General features: G+C 54.1%; 2 protein-coding genes across 10 annotated transcripts in view; one reads left to right on the plus strand and one right to left on the minus strand.

The window, feature by feature from the left end:
- Window positions 1-102: 102 nt before the first annotated feature.
- Window positions 103-6727, minus strand: MLST8 (MTOR associated protein MLST8). Of its 2 annotated transcripts, none has more exons than XM_088152305.1 (8): window positions 6457-6727; window positions 6331-6379; window positions 4499-4661; window positions 3276-3351; window positions 3016-3168; window positions 2748-2872; window positions 1847-2010; window positions 103-1070 (listed from the first exon to the last, which is right to left on the minus strand). In XM_088152305.1, exons 1-8 carry the CDS (start codon window positions 6583-6585, stop codon window positions 952-954), a joined length of 978 nt encoding a protein of 325 aa, XP_088008431.1. In that variant the 5' UTR covers window positions 6586-6727; the 3' UTR covers window positions 103-951. The 2 variants fall into 2 exon arrangements, with proteins under 2 accessions (XP_088008431.1, XP_088008425.1); XM_088152299.1 differs by having other exon boundaries at window positions 6331-6382.
- Window positions 6728-6888: 161 nt separating this feature from the next.
- The window catches only part of LOC103063121 (hexosaminidase D-like), a 49353-nt gene continuing 37860 nt past the window's right edge, over window positions 6889-18381 (plus strand). For 4 of the 8 annotated variants that reach the window (XR_015798163.1, XR_015798160.1, XR_015798159.1 and 1 more), the window contains exon 1: window positions 6889-7266. Coding sequence is in view for 1 of the 8 variants with exons in the window: in XM_007436219.4 (XP_007436281.2) it covers window positions 7179-7266 (88 nt within the window). In the remaining 7 variants the exon portion in view is untranslated. Of the gene's footprint in view, window positions 7267-12158; window positions 12254-12629; window positions 12652-12934; window positions 13060-13390; window positions 13525-18381 lie in introns of those variants that run through there. The other 4 variants (XM_088152280.1, XM_088152283.1, XM_088152273.1 and 1 more) reach the window with 4 other exon arrangements.

Below are 18381 nucleotides of genomic sequence, written 5' to 3' on the forward strand. Positions count from 1 at the left end.
GGTCCCCTTGCTCGACCCAAGTCCTTCTGCCTCCCAAGAGAGCCCATGTTCTAATCAGGGCTCTGGACCAGCCAGAAGAAAAACAACTCTACTACATGGTCATCTTGTGCTCACCATTATATATATATATTTACAAAGTTTGTCACTTTCAACTGTAACATGTAAATAATTGTCTCTGGTAGAAGTAGCTTCACGATGAAGGTAAGATCCATACAAGCATTACGTGAAAGAAATCCTTTTTAAAAAAACAGTGTGTATAGGACCCTCTGGTTTGTGATGTGAGCACTAAAGGTTTCACCCGTAGGGTCACAGGGAAAATTCTGCATTCTGCTTATGAGGTATCCCTGCAGGTTTGGCCCAAGAGGATCCGTTTCCCAGCCTCATCTGTTCTTTTTTCTAAGCCTGTTGGCCTGGAGGGGCTGCCTGGGAAAGGGAGAGCCAGAGTGGGCCAGTCCCTCCTGGAAGGGGAAGGGCACCCTGTTCAGAAGCAGCCTTTCTCCCTCTGCCAGCTGGGGCTCTTTCTTGGGCCAATTTAGCGGAATAATTGGTGCCAGCCTCCCAAATGAAGCCGCCTCTGGGCTGGGGGTGGGAGGGCAGGGGGCAGGATCTGAAGCAGGACCTGGAAAAGGGGGCCTCAGGAAAGACACCCAGCTCACACCAGAACCAGGGGACAGGTGGCTCTTCCTACAGGCAGCCCAGACAAGGATACCCATCCCTGCCCAGAGAAAGGGCACGGGTTCCCTGTTTCAAAGCTTGCTCTGCCAGCCGCAGCCTTACACCACCTGCTGATTAAGCAGAAGGGCAGAGATGGTTAGTGCAGCTCGGCCTGCTTGGACTGGACTCTGCACCCTCCGCGGAAAGAGGCAATAGCCGACGGAGCCCAGCAGGAACATTCTTTTCTGCCCAGAAGGCAGACCCAGCTGGCAAAGAGGCGCCGCCCCAGCTTGCTCCTTAGCCCAAGACGCTGTCGTTGAAAGCCAGGCAGACGACCGCTTTCTGATGCCCGCTGTATTCTCTCTTGATCTCCCCCGTCTCCACACACCAGAGCCTGGCCAGGTTGTCCGAAGAGGCTGTGGGGGGAAGAGAGAGCTCAGGGGAGCAGGGCCAATCCCGGAAAGGAGGAGGGGCAGACAGCCAAGGGCTGGCATGTTTCTCCAGAAGGGCCCAACCCGTGCCAAGGACTCCTGCAGCACATTGGAAGAGCCCTGCAGAAAACAGGAACAAGTCTACAAGGAGAATGATCGGGGAATGGAAAACTAAGTTTTTTGAGGACTGAGGGAACTCAGTGTGCCCAGCCTTCAAAAAAGACATCTGGGGAACGAGATGGGAGCCCCCTTCAACTCTCTGTGGGGTGCCCCACAACAGGCAAAGACCCCCTCTCTGGGCACGGGAGAACAGATGCAGGTTCCGAGAAGGCAGATTCCAAGAGTCAGAACACCCTTCCTAAGAGTATGAGCAGTTTGAGGGTGGAGCGGGGGCTCCTCTCCACTGAATGGGCTGATTTTCACACGGATTCCTGCACAAAACAGGGGATGGACTTGACGGCCTCAAGGGAACTCCCAACTCTAGGATTCTTAGTCCTGCAAGAACATCACGAAGCTCAGAGGCCCAGTTCTCGGCTTGCCTCCATAATGGAAGCAATACGGACCTGGCCGGCGAGCTGCTCATTCTCTCCTTTTCCAAAATATGGGGATGATACTGCTCTAGGGAGAACAAGTGCATCTATCGTATTTTTGGCAAAGGGGGTGGGAAGGAGATGCATCAACTCTTTCCTGCTCCAGGAGAAAGTGGGCGGGCTGAGAGCCATCCTTGGCCAGGGTGGGAGTGGTGGCTCCGCCCTTCTCACCTGTGACAATATACTGGGAATCCCCTGAAAAGGCACAGTCCCACATCCAGCCGCGGGAAGTCTCCCCAGGGTTGTTGCTCTTGATGCTCAGCTCCGTCATCAGCGAGAAGTTGGAGGTCCTCCATATTTTGCACGTCTGGTCAGCAGAGCAAGTGGCCAAAAGCCTGGAGCAGGGAGAAAAAGCAAACGCAGCTGAAGACAGGAGCTTGATGGATCCGGCCCATTATTCCAATTGGAGCACGTCAGCCCCTTTTCTCGCCTTATCTGAGGAACTGGGAAGCATCTTCCCAGGTGGGCTCTTGAAGGAAGGGAGCACATTGGTGGCAGAAGGTCCAAGATGGGTCCCAGGCTGGATGGACCAAGAATTGGCAGAGAAGATTAAAGGAACAGCTGGATCAGGCCTGACTAATCAGGCTCCCAAATTCTCTTAGACTGGGCAAGGCTTGGGGATCTTCCTCAGCCAGCCCATCATCTCCTTTGGAAGGACCTGCCTCTCTCCCCAAGCCCTTGGCTCCCCCTCTCTGCCAGCTTGTCCCACCACTTGAGCTGGAATGGTCAGGGGAAGAAAAGGGAGCCCCCTACTCTGCCCAGTTGTGACTAGACTTGGGTTCCAGACCGGCTTCGACAGCAGCAGAGACTCTTCAAACCTGAAGTGCAGCACGGGAGTCTAAGTGCGGGATGAGTTTGGACAGAGGGTACCAGGAGATGCATGCCCACCATAGAGGGGAGACGCCACCCAGTTGGGACTGTAGCTCAGCCCACACATTGCATACCAACACTAATCCTCTCGCCCAAAGCCAGTTTGGTTCCCCAGGCCAACATTTCCCCCGCCCCTCCCCAAGACGGAAGGTCCCTACTTTTCCAGGGCCAGGCAAACAGAACAATTTCACCAATTACTCACGTGGAGTCTGGGCTGAATTTGCACTGGAGTGCATAACGGTTGTGTGCGGGGATCTTGGTCTTGGGGATGAGCTGGGTCACCTCATCTCCAATGCCACCTGTGAGATTCCACACGTAACAGTTGCCCTGCAAGAGGAGACGTGGCTGAGAGGACGTGGCCCGCAGGCTCTCTGCCAAAACCCTCTGAAACCTGGTTCCACCTGCCAAGCGAGTGGCCAAGCTGAAGGCTGACGGAGGAATTCAGCAGGTCCAGGACAGGCTACCCTTACCGAACTGTTGACTGCAGCCATGTAGCTGGCATCCGGATCAATATGCACTGCGTTGACCGAGACTTCCGGCTCTGGGATGAGCTGTTCGTTGTGATCTGTTTTCAGGTCCCAGATGTGAATAGCCCCACTCTGATCTCCGACAATAAGCTCAGCCTAGGAGAGGAAAAAGTGGAAGGGCTTTTGCTCCTATGGCACTCTCACCCTCCCTGATGCAACAGGAAAGCAGGGGATCCCACCTCAGGGCTGGAGCATACAGATACCTGATTGGGATGCAAGCAAACACAGCTGATGGGCGCGTTCACCTGGAAAATGCGCTGGCACTGAAGATTGCGTGACCTGGAAACAGACAGGGCACAAGCGACGTGACAGGGATGAGCCAAGGAACTACCGTGACTTCTTGAATTCCAGGGACCGTCCAGCCTGCGGAAGCTCCAGCTCCACTTAACAGCGATGGCCACTACGCGGTCAAGTATCACACCGGCATAGCCGTTCCCACCATTCTCAAATGGTTGTATTTCCTAAAAATTCATCACTGAGTCAGCTCTGCACTCTTCCATGAGGACCACAATAGGTTTGCTCAGGAGAGGCCTTCTCAGCTGCTGACTCTGGATGGCAAATGCTTCTGCCAGAATAAATATGGCCGTCTTTAAGGGGCCACCAGACACTTGGTGGTTTGGGCCTGTTCCCTCTGACGAAACCTAGAAGCGTTCAGACCCTCAGAATTTCCAGGATGTATTTTTTCAGTCCTACAATGAGCAGAGTTTGCTCACTAAATTCCTTCTCTTTTCAATCCCTTTACTTTTTCTCTTTTCGCTTAAGGCAAAACTGTAAAACAGCAACCTCAGGAAGGCACTTTTGAAAAAAGAAGAAAGTTTACCAGAACTGATACCGAAGTGCCTCTGATACAGATTTTGCACATGGGGAAAAAGACAAAAATTGCAACTCAAACTCGCCCACCAAGAGGAACATCTCAATCACTTTGGAGTTAACTGTTCATTATCACACTAAGAAACTCCTGATTCAGATCAGCTTCTCACCCCACCGGTTCCAAAGCTGCACAGCTTTCCTTCACACTCTCTCATCTACAGTGGAATGCAGATGCCAAACTGGCGGGAGCATCCCATTCAAGCTGGAACAGCATCTTTCCAGATGCTCAGTCAATCACGATGTTCACGGTGCCCCTGGAAGGCTCCAACTCTCTTCTTCAAATAGTAAGAATGGTCAAACTTTAACAAGGTAGCAAATCTTACAAGGTCTCTATGCACACATGTAAGATCTCATGAAATTTGGGGCATTTAATTTTCTAAATCATCTTTTGGTTAATTTTACTCCTTTCCCAATTTTCTGAAGTGTGCAAAGGTGCCCACCATGTGGGCAAAGCGTCTGCCTGATTCCTCCCTGGGCTGCCCCCTTTCCACACCTGCATACTCAAGAGCCGTTCTTCGGCTTCCCCTAAAAGGAAGATCAAAAGTGAAAGGCCCACCGGAGGTCCCAGATGCGAGCCATGCAGTCTTCGCCCCCTGTGTACATCCACCGGCCGTCTTCATGGAACCCAACAGAGGTGATGTTCTTGCTGACCCCATCATAGTTGATCACGGGATTGGGGTTATTGGAATTCAAGTCATACATGCGAATGTGTTGGTAACCTGGACAACAAACCCCAACTAGTTCATAAGGAACCAAAGCAACAAATAAGTTACACGCAGAGGCGACAGCAGAGAGGAGCACCACCACGTCAGAATAAGGCTCCTTCGGCCCATAACTCTTAAGGGACTGAAACAATTGCTCACTGACCAATGATCTCCGAGACTGAAAGTCACTGCTCTGTCATTAATCTCAGTCCCAGCCTGGCTAAGCAACCTTCCATCCCAACTCACCCAACTGCCTGGGGGGCTCCCCTGTTGTTTCTTTAAAAAAAAAATTAAATGCATGAAGTAACAGGAATGATCATGGTGATGACAATAACGCCAAAATACAGACATCAAGTTCAGTAGTATGCAAATATCATCAATCTGTATCCTTAACAGGATGACAATGGCAAAATCAATGCTTTTTCTAAAAAAGGGGGAGTGGTTGGAAAGGCATATCATAAGCAGAACAGCCTCAGGACATGTTGACCAGCGTAGCCACAGGGTGCCCCTTCCCGATTGCACGTATTTTCTTGCTGAAGGCCACATATTACCTTTGGGCGGCAAGCCAGGGGCTGCCACACCCCCAAAGTGGGCAGAACCAGCATAAAGGGTGTGGGGGCCAGGAAGCATATAGTACTCCTGATCTACAAAAACATTTTTCCTCTCGGCCACATTTGGGAGCATTTTGGGGCTTGAAGATTGAGCACCCCAGCCTAGGACGTTCTCACAACTCTCGTCACTTTGGCTCAAGTGGCGGAAGTACACGGAAGGCCGAGAAAAGAGGAAAGACAATTGATACGTCTGGGTTCAGGAGGACTTTTCTCCCAAGTGAAACTGGCAGCAACCCTGACTGATCAATCGCTCTGGCTTTCTTTCTCGGGGAGGGGGGCGAAGGCAGTAGGTCAGGGCCCCGCTGCGAGTTCTTTCACTGTCTTGCACTCCTGCCTCCCCGCCCCAGTGAATCCACTCTCCCCGGGTGATGGGTTTCCAGAGAGCAAGCGTGGCCTCTGAGAACAAAGGGGCACCGATCCAAGTTCCAGAGCGGGGCTGTCGAGGACAACGCTCCGTGATCGGAGGTGGCGGAAGGACCATTCCGAGTCTGCCCACGACCGCATTTGAACCGAAGAGCCGAGAAACGAGCAACCGCAGGCACGGCATCAATTTCATGGAGCGCCCGCAAAAGCGGCCGCCGCCCAGAACGGCCCGCCCTGCCCTGCCCTGCCCTGCCCTGCCCTGCCCTGGACGGCGAAGCTCTCCAGAGGCTTTTTAACTTAGTCCAGGCGATGCCAGCCCAGGAACCTTCTTTCCCTGCGCTGCTCCATCTGGATGCAGGATTCTAGCTTCGGATTTTAAATCGTTGTTACTGATTTGCGTGGCCTTTGATACCCTTGTCTTTGCCTACGACCCAGAGCAGGGCTTCTCGACCTTGGCCGCTGGGAGACGCCTGGACTTCAACTCCCAGAATTCCCCAGCCAGCGTATTCTGGGAGTTGAAGTCCAGGCGTCTCCCAGCGGCCAAGGTCGAGAAGCCCTGTCCAGAGTCTCCTTTTATTTATTTACTTGCAGGCTCCGGGCCACGCGCAGAGCGCAAACGGCCGATTAAGACCGGCAAGGCCAGGGCGAAGGGGGGCCCCCGGGGCCGGTGGCCCCCCGGGCTCCCGGCGGAAAAGGGCCCGCCCCCTTACCTGCGGCGGCGACCATGGTGCGGTCCGGCGTGATCTCCAGGGCGTTGACCTGCTGGCGGCGAGGGTTAAGGAAGCCGTGAGGGGATCCGCCAGCCCCGGCCCGCCCGCCCGCGCCCCAAAGGATACCGAGTCCTGGTGCTGGACCGTCCGGGTGCAGATCCCGCTGTGCGCCTGCCAGAAGCGCACCGTGTGGTCGTAGCCGGCCGTGGCCAGGATGACGGGGTCGCTGCCCACCGTGCCCTGCGCGGGGTTCATGGCGGCGGGCGCCGGAGCGAGGGAGCCCCCGCCCGCCTCTCCGTCTTCGGGGCCGCCCGCCTCAGGGGAGCCGCGCGCATGCGCGAGCCGGGCGCGCCAGGGCGCAAGCGCCGGTCCCGCCGGGCGCGCGCGCGCGCAGAGCAACGCCCCCGCCCCCGCCCCGGGCCGGAGCTCGAGCCGAGACGGGCGTTTGTGGCCATAGACTCACGCCGGGTTGCCTCATTCTGGAGCGGCGAATTCCGGGACTCTTTCGTCCTTTCGGTTCCCGCCGGGGCTGAGAGCGGGGCGAGGCGCTCCACAGCGGCCGAGGCTGCAGGGATTTTGGAGGCCGCTCCCCGCCGGCCGACAAGCGTTTCAACCAGCTAGCCTTGCAGCTAGCAGCTCCCTTGAAGGGCGGGGTCTGCATCTCAGGGCAGCTGCATGAGCCGGCCTCCCACGGAGCCACAGCGGGGGACTCAAGGGCCGCGCTTTGCCAACCCGGGTTCAGCAACCTGTGTAAACCCAACCAGCATTTCCTCGAGCAAGCGACGCCCCCCGCGTTGACGCGTCTCGCTTCCTCGTCGGTGTCCACCGGGAGCGCCCGTCCGGCGTTCATGGCGACGCGCGGCCTCCTCCGACCTCTTCGTAGCTCTACCGCGCCGGCGGCCGCAGGGAAGAGCGCCCTCTGGCGGGCACGTCCCGGTAAGAGTCTAGGCCTTCGCCCGGGGTTGGCTGAGGGACGGTCGGTCGGGAGGGGCGTCGCAGGTCGTCTGCTCCAGGGCAGGGTTCCTCAACCGTGGCCACTTTAAGACGGGTGGACTTCAACTCCCAGAATTACCCAGCCAGCCTTTCTAACCCTAACTGTAACCCTTGCTGGCTGGGGAATTCTGGGAGTTGAAGTCCACCCGTCTTAAAGTGGCCAATGTTGAGGAAACCTGGTCCAGGGGCTCTCTTAGGTGGGCGGGCTCCAACTCCCAGCATTCCGCAGCCAGTTTGCTGTGTGGGGAATGGTGGGAGTTGAAGTCCGCCCATGTTAGCGGGGTCCAAGTTGAGGAGTGCCGGTCCAGTCCAGCCCCGCAGCACCTCTACTGGGTGGCCGCCCGGCCTCTGCTGAAGCCCCTTCAGAGAAGTCAGGCCTGCCGCTTCCCATGGCGCCCGCTCCGTTGGTGCCCAGCTGTTGCCCCTGGGGCGTTTGTGCTGACGTCCAGCCCAGTTCGCCTTCCTTTTCGTCACGCCGTTATGCCCTGAAATTGCAGCAATTTGCTAATAACATTCATAGAATCAGAACAGAAGAGATGAAAGAGACCTTTATATTTAGCTGTTTCTAATGATTTTTTCCCCTAGTTTTGTACACCACCCAGAGCCCACTGGAGCTGGGTGGCCAATAAATGTAAGCAAATAAATAAATAGATGAATAAATGATACAAACCCCCTGCTCACAGCAGGAATCTACTACTACAGCGCCTCTAACAGGTGGCCATCCAGCCTCTACTGAAACACCTTCCGAGAAGTCAGGTCTACCACGTCCTGTGGCATCTGTTCCATCGGTGAACAGCTCTTACCACTACGGCATTTCTCCCGATGTCCAACCCAATTTGCCTTCCTTTTCATTGGAACCCCTTCTTTCCCGTCCTACTGTTTCTGCCCTGGCTTCCACAGGACACCTTCCAGATGCGTGAAAACAGCTGTTACGACTTCCCCGGTCGTCCCTTCTTCAGGCCAAACGCACCCAATGCCTCTCGTTCTTGGGGGTGTTTCGTTCGAGGCTGCTTAATTGCCTCCAAGGGTCTCCTCTGGACGTGCTGCGGTCTGTCACTGTTCTTTCTGAATGGTGGGACTCAGAAAGGGGTAACTGTTTAAGGGCTGCTACCGTATTATGTCTTCCTTTTGTTGGGTTTCAGGGCATACTTTGCCCCTCGATTGTCCCAACGATGCAGTCAGGATCCTTGGAAAGTCAGGACCAATGTGACCCCTCATCCCCTTGAGCGTAACTCACCCTTGAATGAAATTTGCTTGGTGGGGATCCACTGATTTGATCGGTGGTTTCTTAGTCCTCTGAAAGTAATCAGAAGATATTCACAACTTGTAACCAACTCGTGCAGCAATTTGTCAGTAATGTTCAGGGACTGGGAGGGAGGGAAGAGGCCTTGGAGGTCATCTACTTCCACCCCTCTTGCTCATGGCCGTAATGCACTGCCACAGATGGCCAACCACCCTCTGTTTGAGCACCTCCTGAGAAGTCTGACCGGTGCAGAACAGAGAGGAACAGCAGCTTCTGTTAATGTGGCCGAGGATCACATGTTGTTTGTTTGCAGCTGAATCACTCTGTTGGCTCCTATGCAGTTTGGGACTCACCATGACATCCAGATCCTTTCCAGGTGCAGTGCTTTCCAGGGCAGCCGCCTCATGCCTTTGATTTTTCCTACACAAATGGAGGGCTGCGCGTTCGTTCTTGTCAAGCTCCATCTTGCTAGCTACTGTCCATTATTCCAACTTCCCTGGATTCTGCTGAATTATGGACCTCTAAGGTGTTTGCTCTCCTCCCTATTTCCTAGATCAGAGCCGCTCAGTTCTCCCCTCCAGCTTCACACAGAGCTAATGACCTACAACAGCTCTGAGCAGTAAGGTGGGAGAGCTTCAAAATGGTCCTCTTTGCAACACCCCCCCCCCCGCCTCCATTCTGACAACAGAGAAAGTGAAGTCATATATTCATTTTCAAACAAACAAAATCATATTATCCCTTAAAATGTGCGAATGAAATTCCTGTCCAAATCACCCACCAGGGGCACCTCTGTCTTGTCTGGATTCACTTTCATGGATTATCCCTCATCCAGCCGATCACCAACCGTTTCCTGAAGATGTTGCAAAGAAATAGATCCGGCGTCACGTGTTTCCTAAGAGCCCTCAGAGCTCTATAAATCTCAGAATGGCCTCCCCAACGGTTTCATGAAGATGTTGAAAAGCTACGGAGACTGAATGGAGCCCTGAGGGACACTAATAATCCCTGTAGATGGAGGAACCATCTCTAAGCAACCCCTGAGAGATCGGAATAGAACTGTTGCAAAACCTGTCTCCTGTTTCCAGTCTGGAAGGAGACCAGCTTCAGTGCTATCAAAAGAAGCAGAGAGGTCAAGAAGAATCACCAGAGTCACACTTTCCCTGGTGATCTCCAAGGATCATCCATCAGGCCAGCCAAGGCAATCCCAACCCTGTAGCTGCCTTGAAATCAGTCTGGATTACCTGCTTCCCCCAGGCCTGCCCATAGTTAGAAGCCAGCGCTGCTAAATCACAAGGTATTTATTACAGTATTAGCTGGACATACAAGGAAGTATATTTCTGAAATCATACATAGTAGTAGTAGTAATCTTTATTGTCATTGTACTTCTCGTACAACGAAATTAAATGCCACCCCAGTGCAGCTTTAAAAATATAAAAACCATAGAACACATAAAACACATAAAACACATAACACACATAAAACACAACCTTCACATTCCATATTGCACAACCCCTGATGCTGCATTAATACTGCACTATACAGTAGAGTTCAGTATAGTTACAGCTCTAAGATAAAAGCTATTCTTCAGCCTATTTGTCCTCGTTTTCATTATCCTGTACCATCTGCCAGATGGTAATAGTTCAAAAAAAGAATGTCCTGGGTGGGATGGATCCTTAAGAATATTTTGAGCCTTCTTAAGGCAGCAGGAACTATAAACTTCTTCCAAAGAGGGGAGAGGGCAACCAATGATCCTCTGGGCAGTGGTGGGAACCCTCTGGAGCGCTTTCCTATCTGCCACTGTGCAGTTAGCAAACCATGCACAGGTGCAGTAGGTTAAAATGCTCTCTATAGTACAGCAGTAGAAGGTCACCAATACATACAGATCAAACAAAGGAAGATGAAGACAACAGCAGGTTCATAATAAATGTATTAATAATAAAAAGAAGGCAGGGATAATATTTTTAGACGCAGAAAAAGTCTTTGACAATTTGGAATGGACTCTCCTGTTAAAGGCCGTAGACAAAATGAACTCAGGAAAACTTGGCTGGAGAGTATACGTCAACTGTAAGTGGCAAAGATGACAGTGAATGAAGCACTTGGCAAGCTTTTTAGCAAGTAAAGGCCGAAAACAAGGGTGTCCACTGTTTCCTCTGCTATTTGCAATCACTTTGGGAGTCCTGGCGGACAAGATTAAAACAAAAACAACAAATAACTGGATCAAATCCAAGGACAGGAATGCAAACTGAAATGTCATGCAGATGATATACAGTGTACCTCTACTTACGAACGCCCCTACTTACGAATTTTTCAAGATACGACCAGCTCTGGCCCCAAAAATTTACCTCTACTTACAAACTCGCCTCGACTTATGAACCGGATCCGCAGCCATTTTCCGCCAGTTCCACGTGGTCTGCGGCCATTTTCCGCCTGTGCCACGTGGTCTGCGGCCATTTTCCGCCCGTTCCACGTGGTCCGCGGCCATTTTCCGCCCTGCCGTGTGGTCAGTGGCTGTTTTTCCGCCCCTGACGCGTGGTCCGCGGACGCCGGAACGGATTAACGGTAATTACATTGAACCTTATGGGAAAATTTACTTCGACTTGCGACCAACTCGACTTGCGATCAGAGTCACGGAACGGATTAAGTTCGTAAGTAGAGGTACCACTGTAGTACTAACAGTTACACAAGGACAACGTTCTGTAAGTCAACTGATGAAAATAATGAAAGATTTTGGCTGTTCTTCTGGGTGCAAAGATAACAAAATGAAAACAAAGATAATAAAAAGGAACCCAACTTCTGAAGAAGACAACTGTGTGAAAAAAGATTGGTTGCGAGATTACAAAAGAGCCAGTCAAATATTTAGACAAGATCTAATAAAGATATATTTCAAAACAATTGCAATAAATCATGATAAAAGATAAAACAGGTGGAAAAATGTAAAACTTCCTTGGCTGAGACTTAGGATGACAATAAAAGCAAATATACTACCCAAAAGGAACTTCTTATTCCAAATGGCACCTATTCCAATCTCTGATAAAAGCTTGCAGGATTGGCAAAGAACAATCCATAGATTTATATGGAGTGGGGGAAAACTGTAACCTTCAGAATTTTGCAAGACTGGAAAGAGGTGGACATGCATTTCCTAACCTTAAGTTATATTATCACGCAAGCTGTGCATCATGGATAACAGAATGCATAAAATGGCTTAGCCAACGGACTTCACCGGTATTTACAGCAGAAAAGAATCAAAAGAAGAAAAGATTTCCGGAGGGACACACAATAAGACACAGTCTCGTAAAAATTTGGAATCTTCTGAGAATAAGCCTAGGTCCAGTGATTTCACCATTAGCATCACCATCAAATGCCGTTTTAATTCCAAGATAACTACAGCAAGAAAGATTTCATTACATTACCTTGTGTTTGTATTCTATTTCTTACTTTGCTTAAAGCACTTCACCTTTTAGCATCTATATGTTTATAATACTGTATGGATATAATAGCATGCCCCCCCTCCCCTCCCCTCCCCGCAAAAGAGGAATCTTGTCGAGGAACCGGACTGGTTGGCCGAGTCGGAGGAGAATCCAGAGGACGCGGGTGGGATGCAGATCGCACGTCCACATTCCGGGTATCACAAACCGAAGTCGCTCCTGTCTAACCAGGCAAGGGGCCCGCTAAGGTGACTCTGCTTGAAAGGTGGGGTTTTATCCACAAAAGGCTCGCTGAATGTGGTGCGCGCGAGGGGCGTCTGGGAGGAGGGGCGAGGGGGCGGAAGAAGCGCTGCAAGCCGCGCACAGGCGGATCCCATCGGTGCGGAAAACCCGCTGCTTTTGTTCAGCGCACCGCCGCAGCCCGCGGGTGGGCTTTCTGCCGGGCCTGAATCGGGCCTCTGCCGCGGGGGCGTGGGGGCTGAGGCGCCCCAGCCAGCTCCCCGTTCCGGGAACCGGGCAGGGCATCACCGCCCGGTGGAGCCAGCCCCAAACCCTTCCAGGGCCCCGTGGAACCCAGCTGGATGGGATAAGCCTCGGGGGCAGCCCGCCCCGGGCCGGCTGACCCTGCGCTCCCCCGGGCCGGGCTCGGCTGGGGCTCAGCAGGTGGGGCGAACCCGGGGCCGGGAGGGCGAGCCCATTCTGACATGACGGGCAGGGACCCGGAGACGCAGGCTCGGCCAGCCCCGCAGGAGGGCGAACGGAGCCGATCCTTCTCGCCTCGGTACTGGATCCCAGCCTGGAGGAGGCCGAGTTCGCCCATCGGGCCGGCGCCCCAGCTCAGGGGCTGCTGGCGCGGAGGCTCCCCCGGGCGAGCCCACCGCCTCCCCTCCTGGCCAGCCCCGCCGCGGGCGCGGGCTCCGGCGGGCTCCTGCTCTCCCTGCCGCCTGGCGGGGCGGGGCGGGGGGTGCTTCTGGCTGGCTGCTCCGCCCCCGAGCCGGCTCCCCGCTGCAGCGCCTCCCGAGCCCGGAGCGGAGCCGCCGCTGCATCTGCGCTCTGCACCTGCCGGCTCAGGTAGGGGCTGCAGCGGCGCCGCAGGCTCCGCAGGTCCGCGGGTGGCGGTGCGGGCTGCGGCCGGCCCTCCCGAGGGCTGTCTGGCGGGCTGGCGGGGCCCCGCATCGGGGGCCCGCGGGAGGAGGAGAAGCGCAGGGTAGCGCGCCAGATGGGAGGCAGCTGCGCGGCGGCGCCCGGGGAGGGGCCGGCAGGTTCCCGTCTTGGCAACGGCCGCAAGCGCGGGGGGGGCGGCGGGGACGAGAGTCGAACCGGCGCCGAGCGTAAGGCGAAGGGCTGGGTGGCGGGCCGAGGCCGCCGCCGCCGCGGGGCTTCTTCCCGGACCTGTCTTCGCCCAGCGGCCGTTCCGCGCTGCTGGCGGCGCCTTTCGGAGCCCCCGGGCTCCCTGCTGGCGGTCCTGCGGCCCGCTGGCCGGCGAGGCTCTTCCCCGCGCAGCGACCCGGCGCCGCTCCCAGCGCTCGGCTGCAGGTGAGCCGGTCGGGAGCGCGGGCCCGCCAAGCCCGGACGGGAGACGGGGCACGCGGCTGCTGGGCGTAAGCCGGCCGCCCTTTGGCGCCAGCGGGGAGTTCCGTCGTCCCTCCCCGCGCTTTCGGGCGGTGCCCGGTTCCAGAGCGCGCGGTCGTTTGCGTGTCCCGTGGGGCGGCAGCCTTCCCAAGCCCAGCATCCCCCCACCCACGCCGGCCGGCTGGAGGCGTCTGCGGGCTGCCATCCCGCGCAGCCTGCAGGGCGCCAGGTTGGGGAGCGCCGGAAGGCCCGAGCTTGCTCTCCGGGTCTCCCCGGCTCAGGGCTGCTGGCGGCTTCTTTGGGACCGGGGAGAGGCTGTTCCCCGCTGCAAGGGAAGGGGGCCCGGGGGCACCAAAAGGCCTTCCCCTCTGGGGACACCTGCACCATCACCCTGGTGCTTTGCTGGCCGGATTTATTTATCTCTGTCCAGCCATTCAAATGTGTTAAAGCCCTGACTCCAGTGGCTGCGCCTCGCTGAGGAGCCAGCGCCTTCCCCCCCCCCTCGTTTCCTTGGGATCCGAACTATCCCCACCCCAAAGCTAGGAGGAAGGTCCTCGGCCTCTGGCTGCGTGGCTGGGATCGCCCTTCACCCCTTCTGCTAACCTGGTTAATCAAAGGGCTGCACACTGTAAAACTGTAAAACACGGTGTGTTTTACCCAGATGAATCACAAGCTGAATCCAGGGCAGTGTGGGAACCTGGTCAATACGCGTGAGGTATAGACCAGCCAGGGGGTGCCACCTTGGACCCGGGTCTGTGGATGTCATGGGAGGACTTGTTTTCTTCCCCAAAATGCCATTTCTGCCTCTGTTCCTTTCCATGGAGCAGAAGCGCGACCAGAAGGAAATTGCTTGTTTGTCTTCTCTGTTGTGGGCTGAACATTGTACCATAATGGTGGGCCAAATGATTACTGAATCTGCCATTGGCTTCTGGCCTCTTGTTCTGAGTGTTTGCTGATGCACGGGGAGGGTGGGGAACCGGCTTTGTAGGCCGTACCTCTGGGCCTGAAGGATTGTCCGTGAGCAGATGTGCCCCTGATGGCGCCCTCAGTCACCTGACTGAGTGATTTCTGGTGGATTTGGGGCTGACTCAACAAATAGCTTGCATTATGCGTGATGCAGAGCATGGCAGTGCTTTTTAGCCTCAGTGGCTAACTGCCAAGCGCACTAAACTCTAAATGTTGGTTTACAAAACCTGTTTAAATAACACGTTCTGCCCAACCAAGAAGCCGTGTCATGCCGGGTTCACACACTAGGCTAAGAGAAGTGCGTAGCAGTTGCCATAGCGGGTTGGACCACAACTCTAACCAGCCTCATTTTAACCTTGTCAGGGTGTGTTGCACGAAGCCCGCCAGAGACAGAACCTTTGCTACCACAAACTGGCCACCTGCATACATTGTGCAAAGCCATCATGTAGTTTGTTTGCCCCTGGTTTAGTATGTTGTGCCCACTCAGCCCCCGTGGAATCCAGCCAACTGTGGCTTATTCAGTCAAACATGATTAACTGGCTTGGTGTAATGTGAATGTCCACCATTAGGTACATGGAGGCCCTTTACGGGCTGATCAGGGACTTCCCTTGCATTGAGTGCCTTTGTGTGCTTAACTTCCCAGAGGACCCCTCTCTTCTTTCCCATCTCTGCAGGTGGCCAAACGGGGGCAAAGTTCGGAGTCTCGGGTGAGCCAATGGCCCTGCCATGCTGCGAAGTGGGATGGCCCTGCAGGAAGTCTTTCTGGGGTGGTTCATCTCCTGGGCGCTCAGTGACCGCTGGAGACCAGGAGCTGAAAGGGGGCAGGACCTGGCGCTCCTCAGCACTGCGGGCGTGTCTTTCCCGTGCAACAGCCCAGCTCCGCCACACACCTCAGAGCTTCCCTTTAACCACAGGATTGGCGCAGTCAGTGAGCATCTACGTGTTACTCCTGTGGCTGCCCGTGGCTGCCCTTGGCCCCTCAGAGTCCTGCCACTGCCCTTGGACAGATTTCCCGTGGAGAAGGTGGGCAGCCGCCCCTTTCCTCTGAGCCCTCGGCCCCACTTACGCCACCCGGGGCTGGAAATCTTCAGGGTGGCCCTGCAGTCTCTGCCAAAGTGATAAAGAGGGAACATAACTAAGTACACAGGGAGGAAGTGCACTTAATCAGTTTAACTCCACTTACATTAAAACCTAGCCCTTTGCCTGGGCCATATGCCATCCCAAATCTGAAACTGCAGGGAAAGAACATTCAGTGAAATACTGGAAGGAATTTCCTGGCGGAGACAGCTCTCTACCTCGTGGGGCATGTTCCCCTTCCTTGCTGGGGGTCTGTCCAGAATACACCAAGAAGGGGGTGGACTCCATGACCTCTGAGGTCCGTTCTGACTCTGTGATTCTACACAGATTGCTCCAAGCTGCTTTCCTGGTGCTGTTTCGTTATTTCCTCTAGGGTTAGGCTGTCATCATCTGCTTTGATTGTGATTGCTTCCTTTCTCTGTGGGTTGTGGCAAAACAGGAAATGCCTCTTTTCTTGATCATTCAGGATAAACAAAAACCTGATAAGCTTGCCTGGCCAGTGACCGGCATGCAAGAGACTAGCTCTCCTGAGCCAATCTGTGAGTGAGCAGGAACATTATTTTCATTTCATCAAGGATGGCATTGGCCCAAAGTGCCTATTGGGTTTAAATTTTTACCAGCAAACGAGAACCAGACAGTGAAATTACAACACTTAACCAAAGGAATGACAAACTCTTGGTTGACCACAGAAATAAAGTGCCCTTAGATTGGACATCCCCTGTGTCTCCATGCTGAGGTTTCTGGTGGCTTGACAGCTCAGCCACGAAATTTTTCTGCTGGTTCAACTTTTCTGTCCCTCTCAGATTACTGCTAGAGAGCCCACACAGTTCTTTACATACCTGGAATTGCACTCCCTCCTCTGTTGAAAGCATGCTGAAAGCGCTGCCCCCTTGGAGTCAGCTGGTTGGCAACCAAGGATGTTTCTTTAGCTAAAACAATCCCCAGCAGAGTCTGGGAACTGATGGAAGCCACGCTGGCCAGCTGTTGTTTCTGCCAGCATGTCCTTGATACTGTCTGACCAAAGTTGCTGTCAACAGCAAATCAATACTCGCGTGCCATCTAAAACTAGGAAGAAGGGGAGACTGCAGAGGAGGGGAGTGACGCACTTCAGCCTTGCCCTACCCACCCTGTAAAATCACTCTCGGATTCCTCCAGATTTTGTTTCAGTCGAAACCCAGAACAATCCAAATGTTCTGAGATTTTCGTCTGCCAAACCATAGTCAATCTGAAATGCTTTGGCAGAAGTTCCAGAATGTGATTTTTGTTTGGGGGTTGAAAGAAAACATATTTTCTGTCTGCATACAGCATGGCTGTATGGTACCGCTCTGTCCCTGTATCACTGAGACATCCTATCGCTGGCTGTTCTGGTCCCTGAAATGTTAACTAGTGGTTTAAATTGGATTTGGAAACCAGGTGGAAGCCAAAGCAGTTGATGTAGGTTCTGCATAATATGCTCCCATCAGTTACCTTTTGTAGTTTATGCAGCTCCGTGTGAAGACCGCTGCAGGTGAAGAGGGACAGACAGATCGCCTGTCTCTTTAGATGAGGCCGTGGCTGACCAGGCACATAACATGTGTCTCTTATGTTGCTTCTGGGCCTCCAGATGTAATGCCAGATCACCTAACCCTAACTTCAGAAAAAACCACCCCAAGGGAGAACATTCACAGTGAGAAGTTGCACATCTCCACCTAGACAAACACAAATCCAGACCACCAGTTCTGCATTTTGTCTGCATTAACTTCCAGCTGCTTTGCCCTCTTTCAGAGCTGTCTTTCTAGCTAGCAAAAAAGAAAATGAAGCAGAGGGTCTCTGCACGCGGCAGACGGGTGGGGCAACCTTTTGAGATGCCTTCAAACTTCTTGTCTTCTCCTCAATTTGGGCAGCCCAGAAACAGCAACGAGGCCGGTTCATGGTCGGTCAGCCAATCAGCAGCTGCTAGTCCGAGGGCTGTCCGAGACGTCTGAGCGGGAGTGAGATGGCGCATGGACGGCTGGTGTGCTCTTTGAGTGTGTTCAGCACTTCATAGACCTTCTTGTGTTAGTGGTGGAGAGGCAAGATAAATTAAGTAAAGTAAAAAGTAGTTAAAAATACTGCAAAAAGTTGAAGACTCTCCATGTCTGACCCTCTCCACCTCTAGGTATCCCAGTCTCGTTCTGGCTCCCAGAGGGAGCAGCGCTGCAGAAGTCTTTGCCCCATCCTTACACCTTTTGAGCTTGACCCAAGGCTAGCCCCACAGCAGTGCCACGCTGCCTGGATCGAGAAGGAAAGTTGGAGGTGATTGCTGCGTCCTTTGGGCAAGGGGGTGACCCTCAGAAGCCCCTGAGGCACAAGCCGCTTTCTTAGGATCAGGCAGCACGAGGGATGGAGGCTCTGCTTTGCAAAGGTCCAAGATCCAGCTCCTCACCTGTGCAGGCTGTTTGGCAGAGTTCCGCCTCTTCCTCCTCCTCCTCCTCCACCACAAGACTTACTGCTGTCAGTCAGAGTAGCCAGCGGGAGCTGAGGGGTTCCCCTCTTCCGGCTAAGTGGATCTGGGGCCAGCCCAAGGCCCCTCTCTGCTGCCTCTGAGGAGCTAGGGGGAGTGAAGAAGAAAAAGCCCCTTGGGCAGCCAGGAGCCCCTCTGGGGGGTTCTGGGGCTGCCCTGTTAGCTGGTGCTCCAGCTCAGCGAGTATTGCCTCCAAGGCGCTGCATTATAGGAATGGCTTTTGCGTTTCACTGGCATCTGTTGTGTTTTGCGTCGCCAAACGTTTTGGTCAGAGTTGCTTTGCTGCCAGGCCTTTT

This window comes from Python bivittatus, unplaced genomic scaffold, assembly GCF_059951505.1.
Source record: "Python bivittatus isolate LINGU-HERP-01145 unplaced genomic scaffold, Pbiv_v1 ctg000030_np1212, whole genome shotgun sequence".
Lineage (NCBI taxonomy): Eukaryota > Metazoa > Chordata > Lepidosauria > Squamata > Pythonidae > Python > Python bivittatus.

Excerpts from the sequence above, each read along its gene's own strand:
- MLST8 (XM_088152299.1), bottom strand. The coding sequence starts at position 6,585 with ATGAACCCCGCGCAGGGCACGGTGGGCAGCGACCCCGTCATCCTGGCC. Across the intron at positions 6,383-6,456 it reads CGGTCCAGCACCAGGACTCG|CAGGTCAACGCCCTGGAGAT; the intron begins GTATCCTTTGGG and ends CCTCGCCGCCAG. Across the intron at positions 2,011-2,747 it reads AAATTCAGCCCAGACTCCAC|GCTTTTGGCCACTTGCTCTG; the intron begins GTGAGTAATTGG and ends TCCCTGCTCCAG.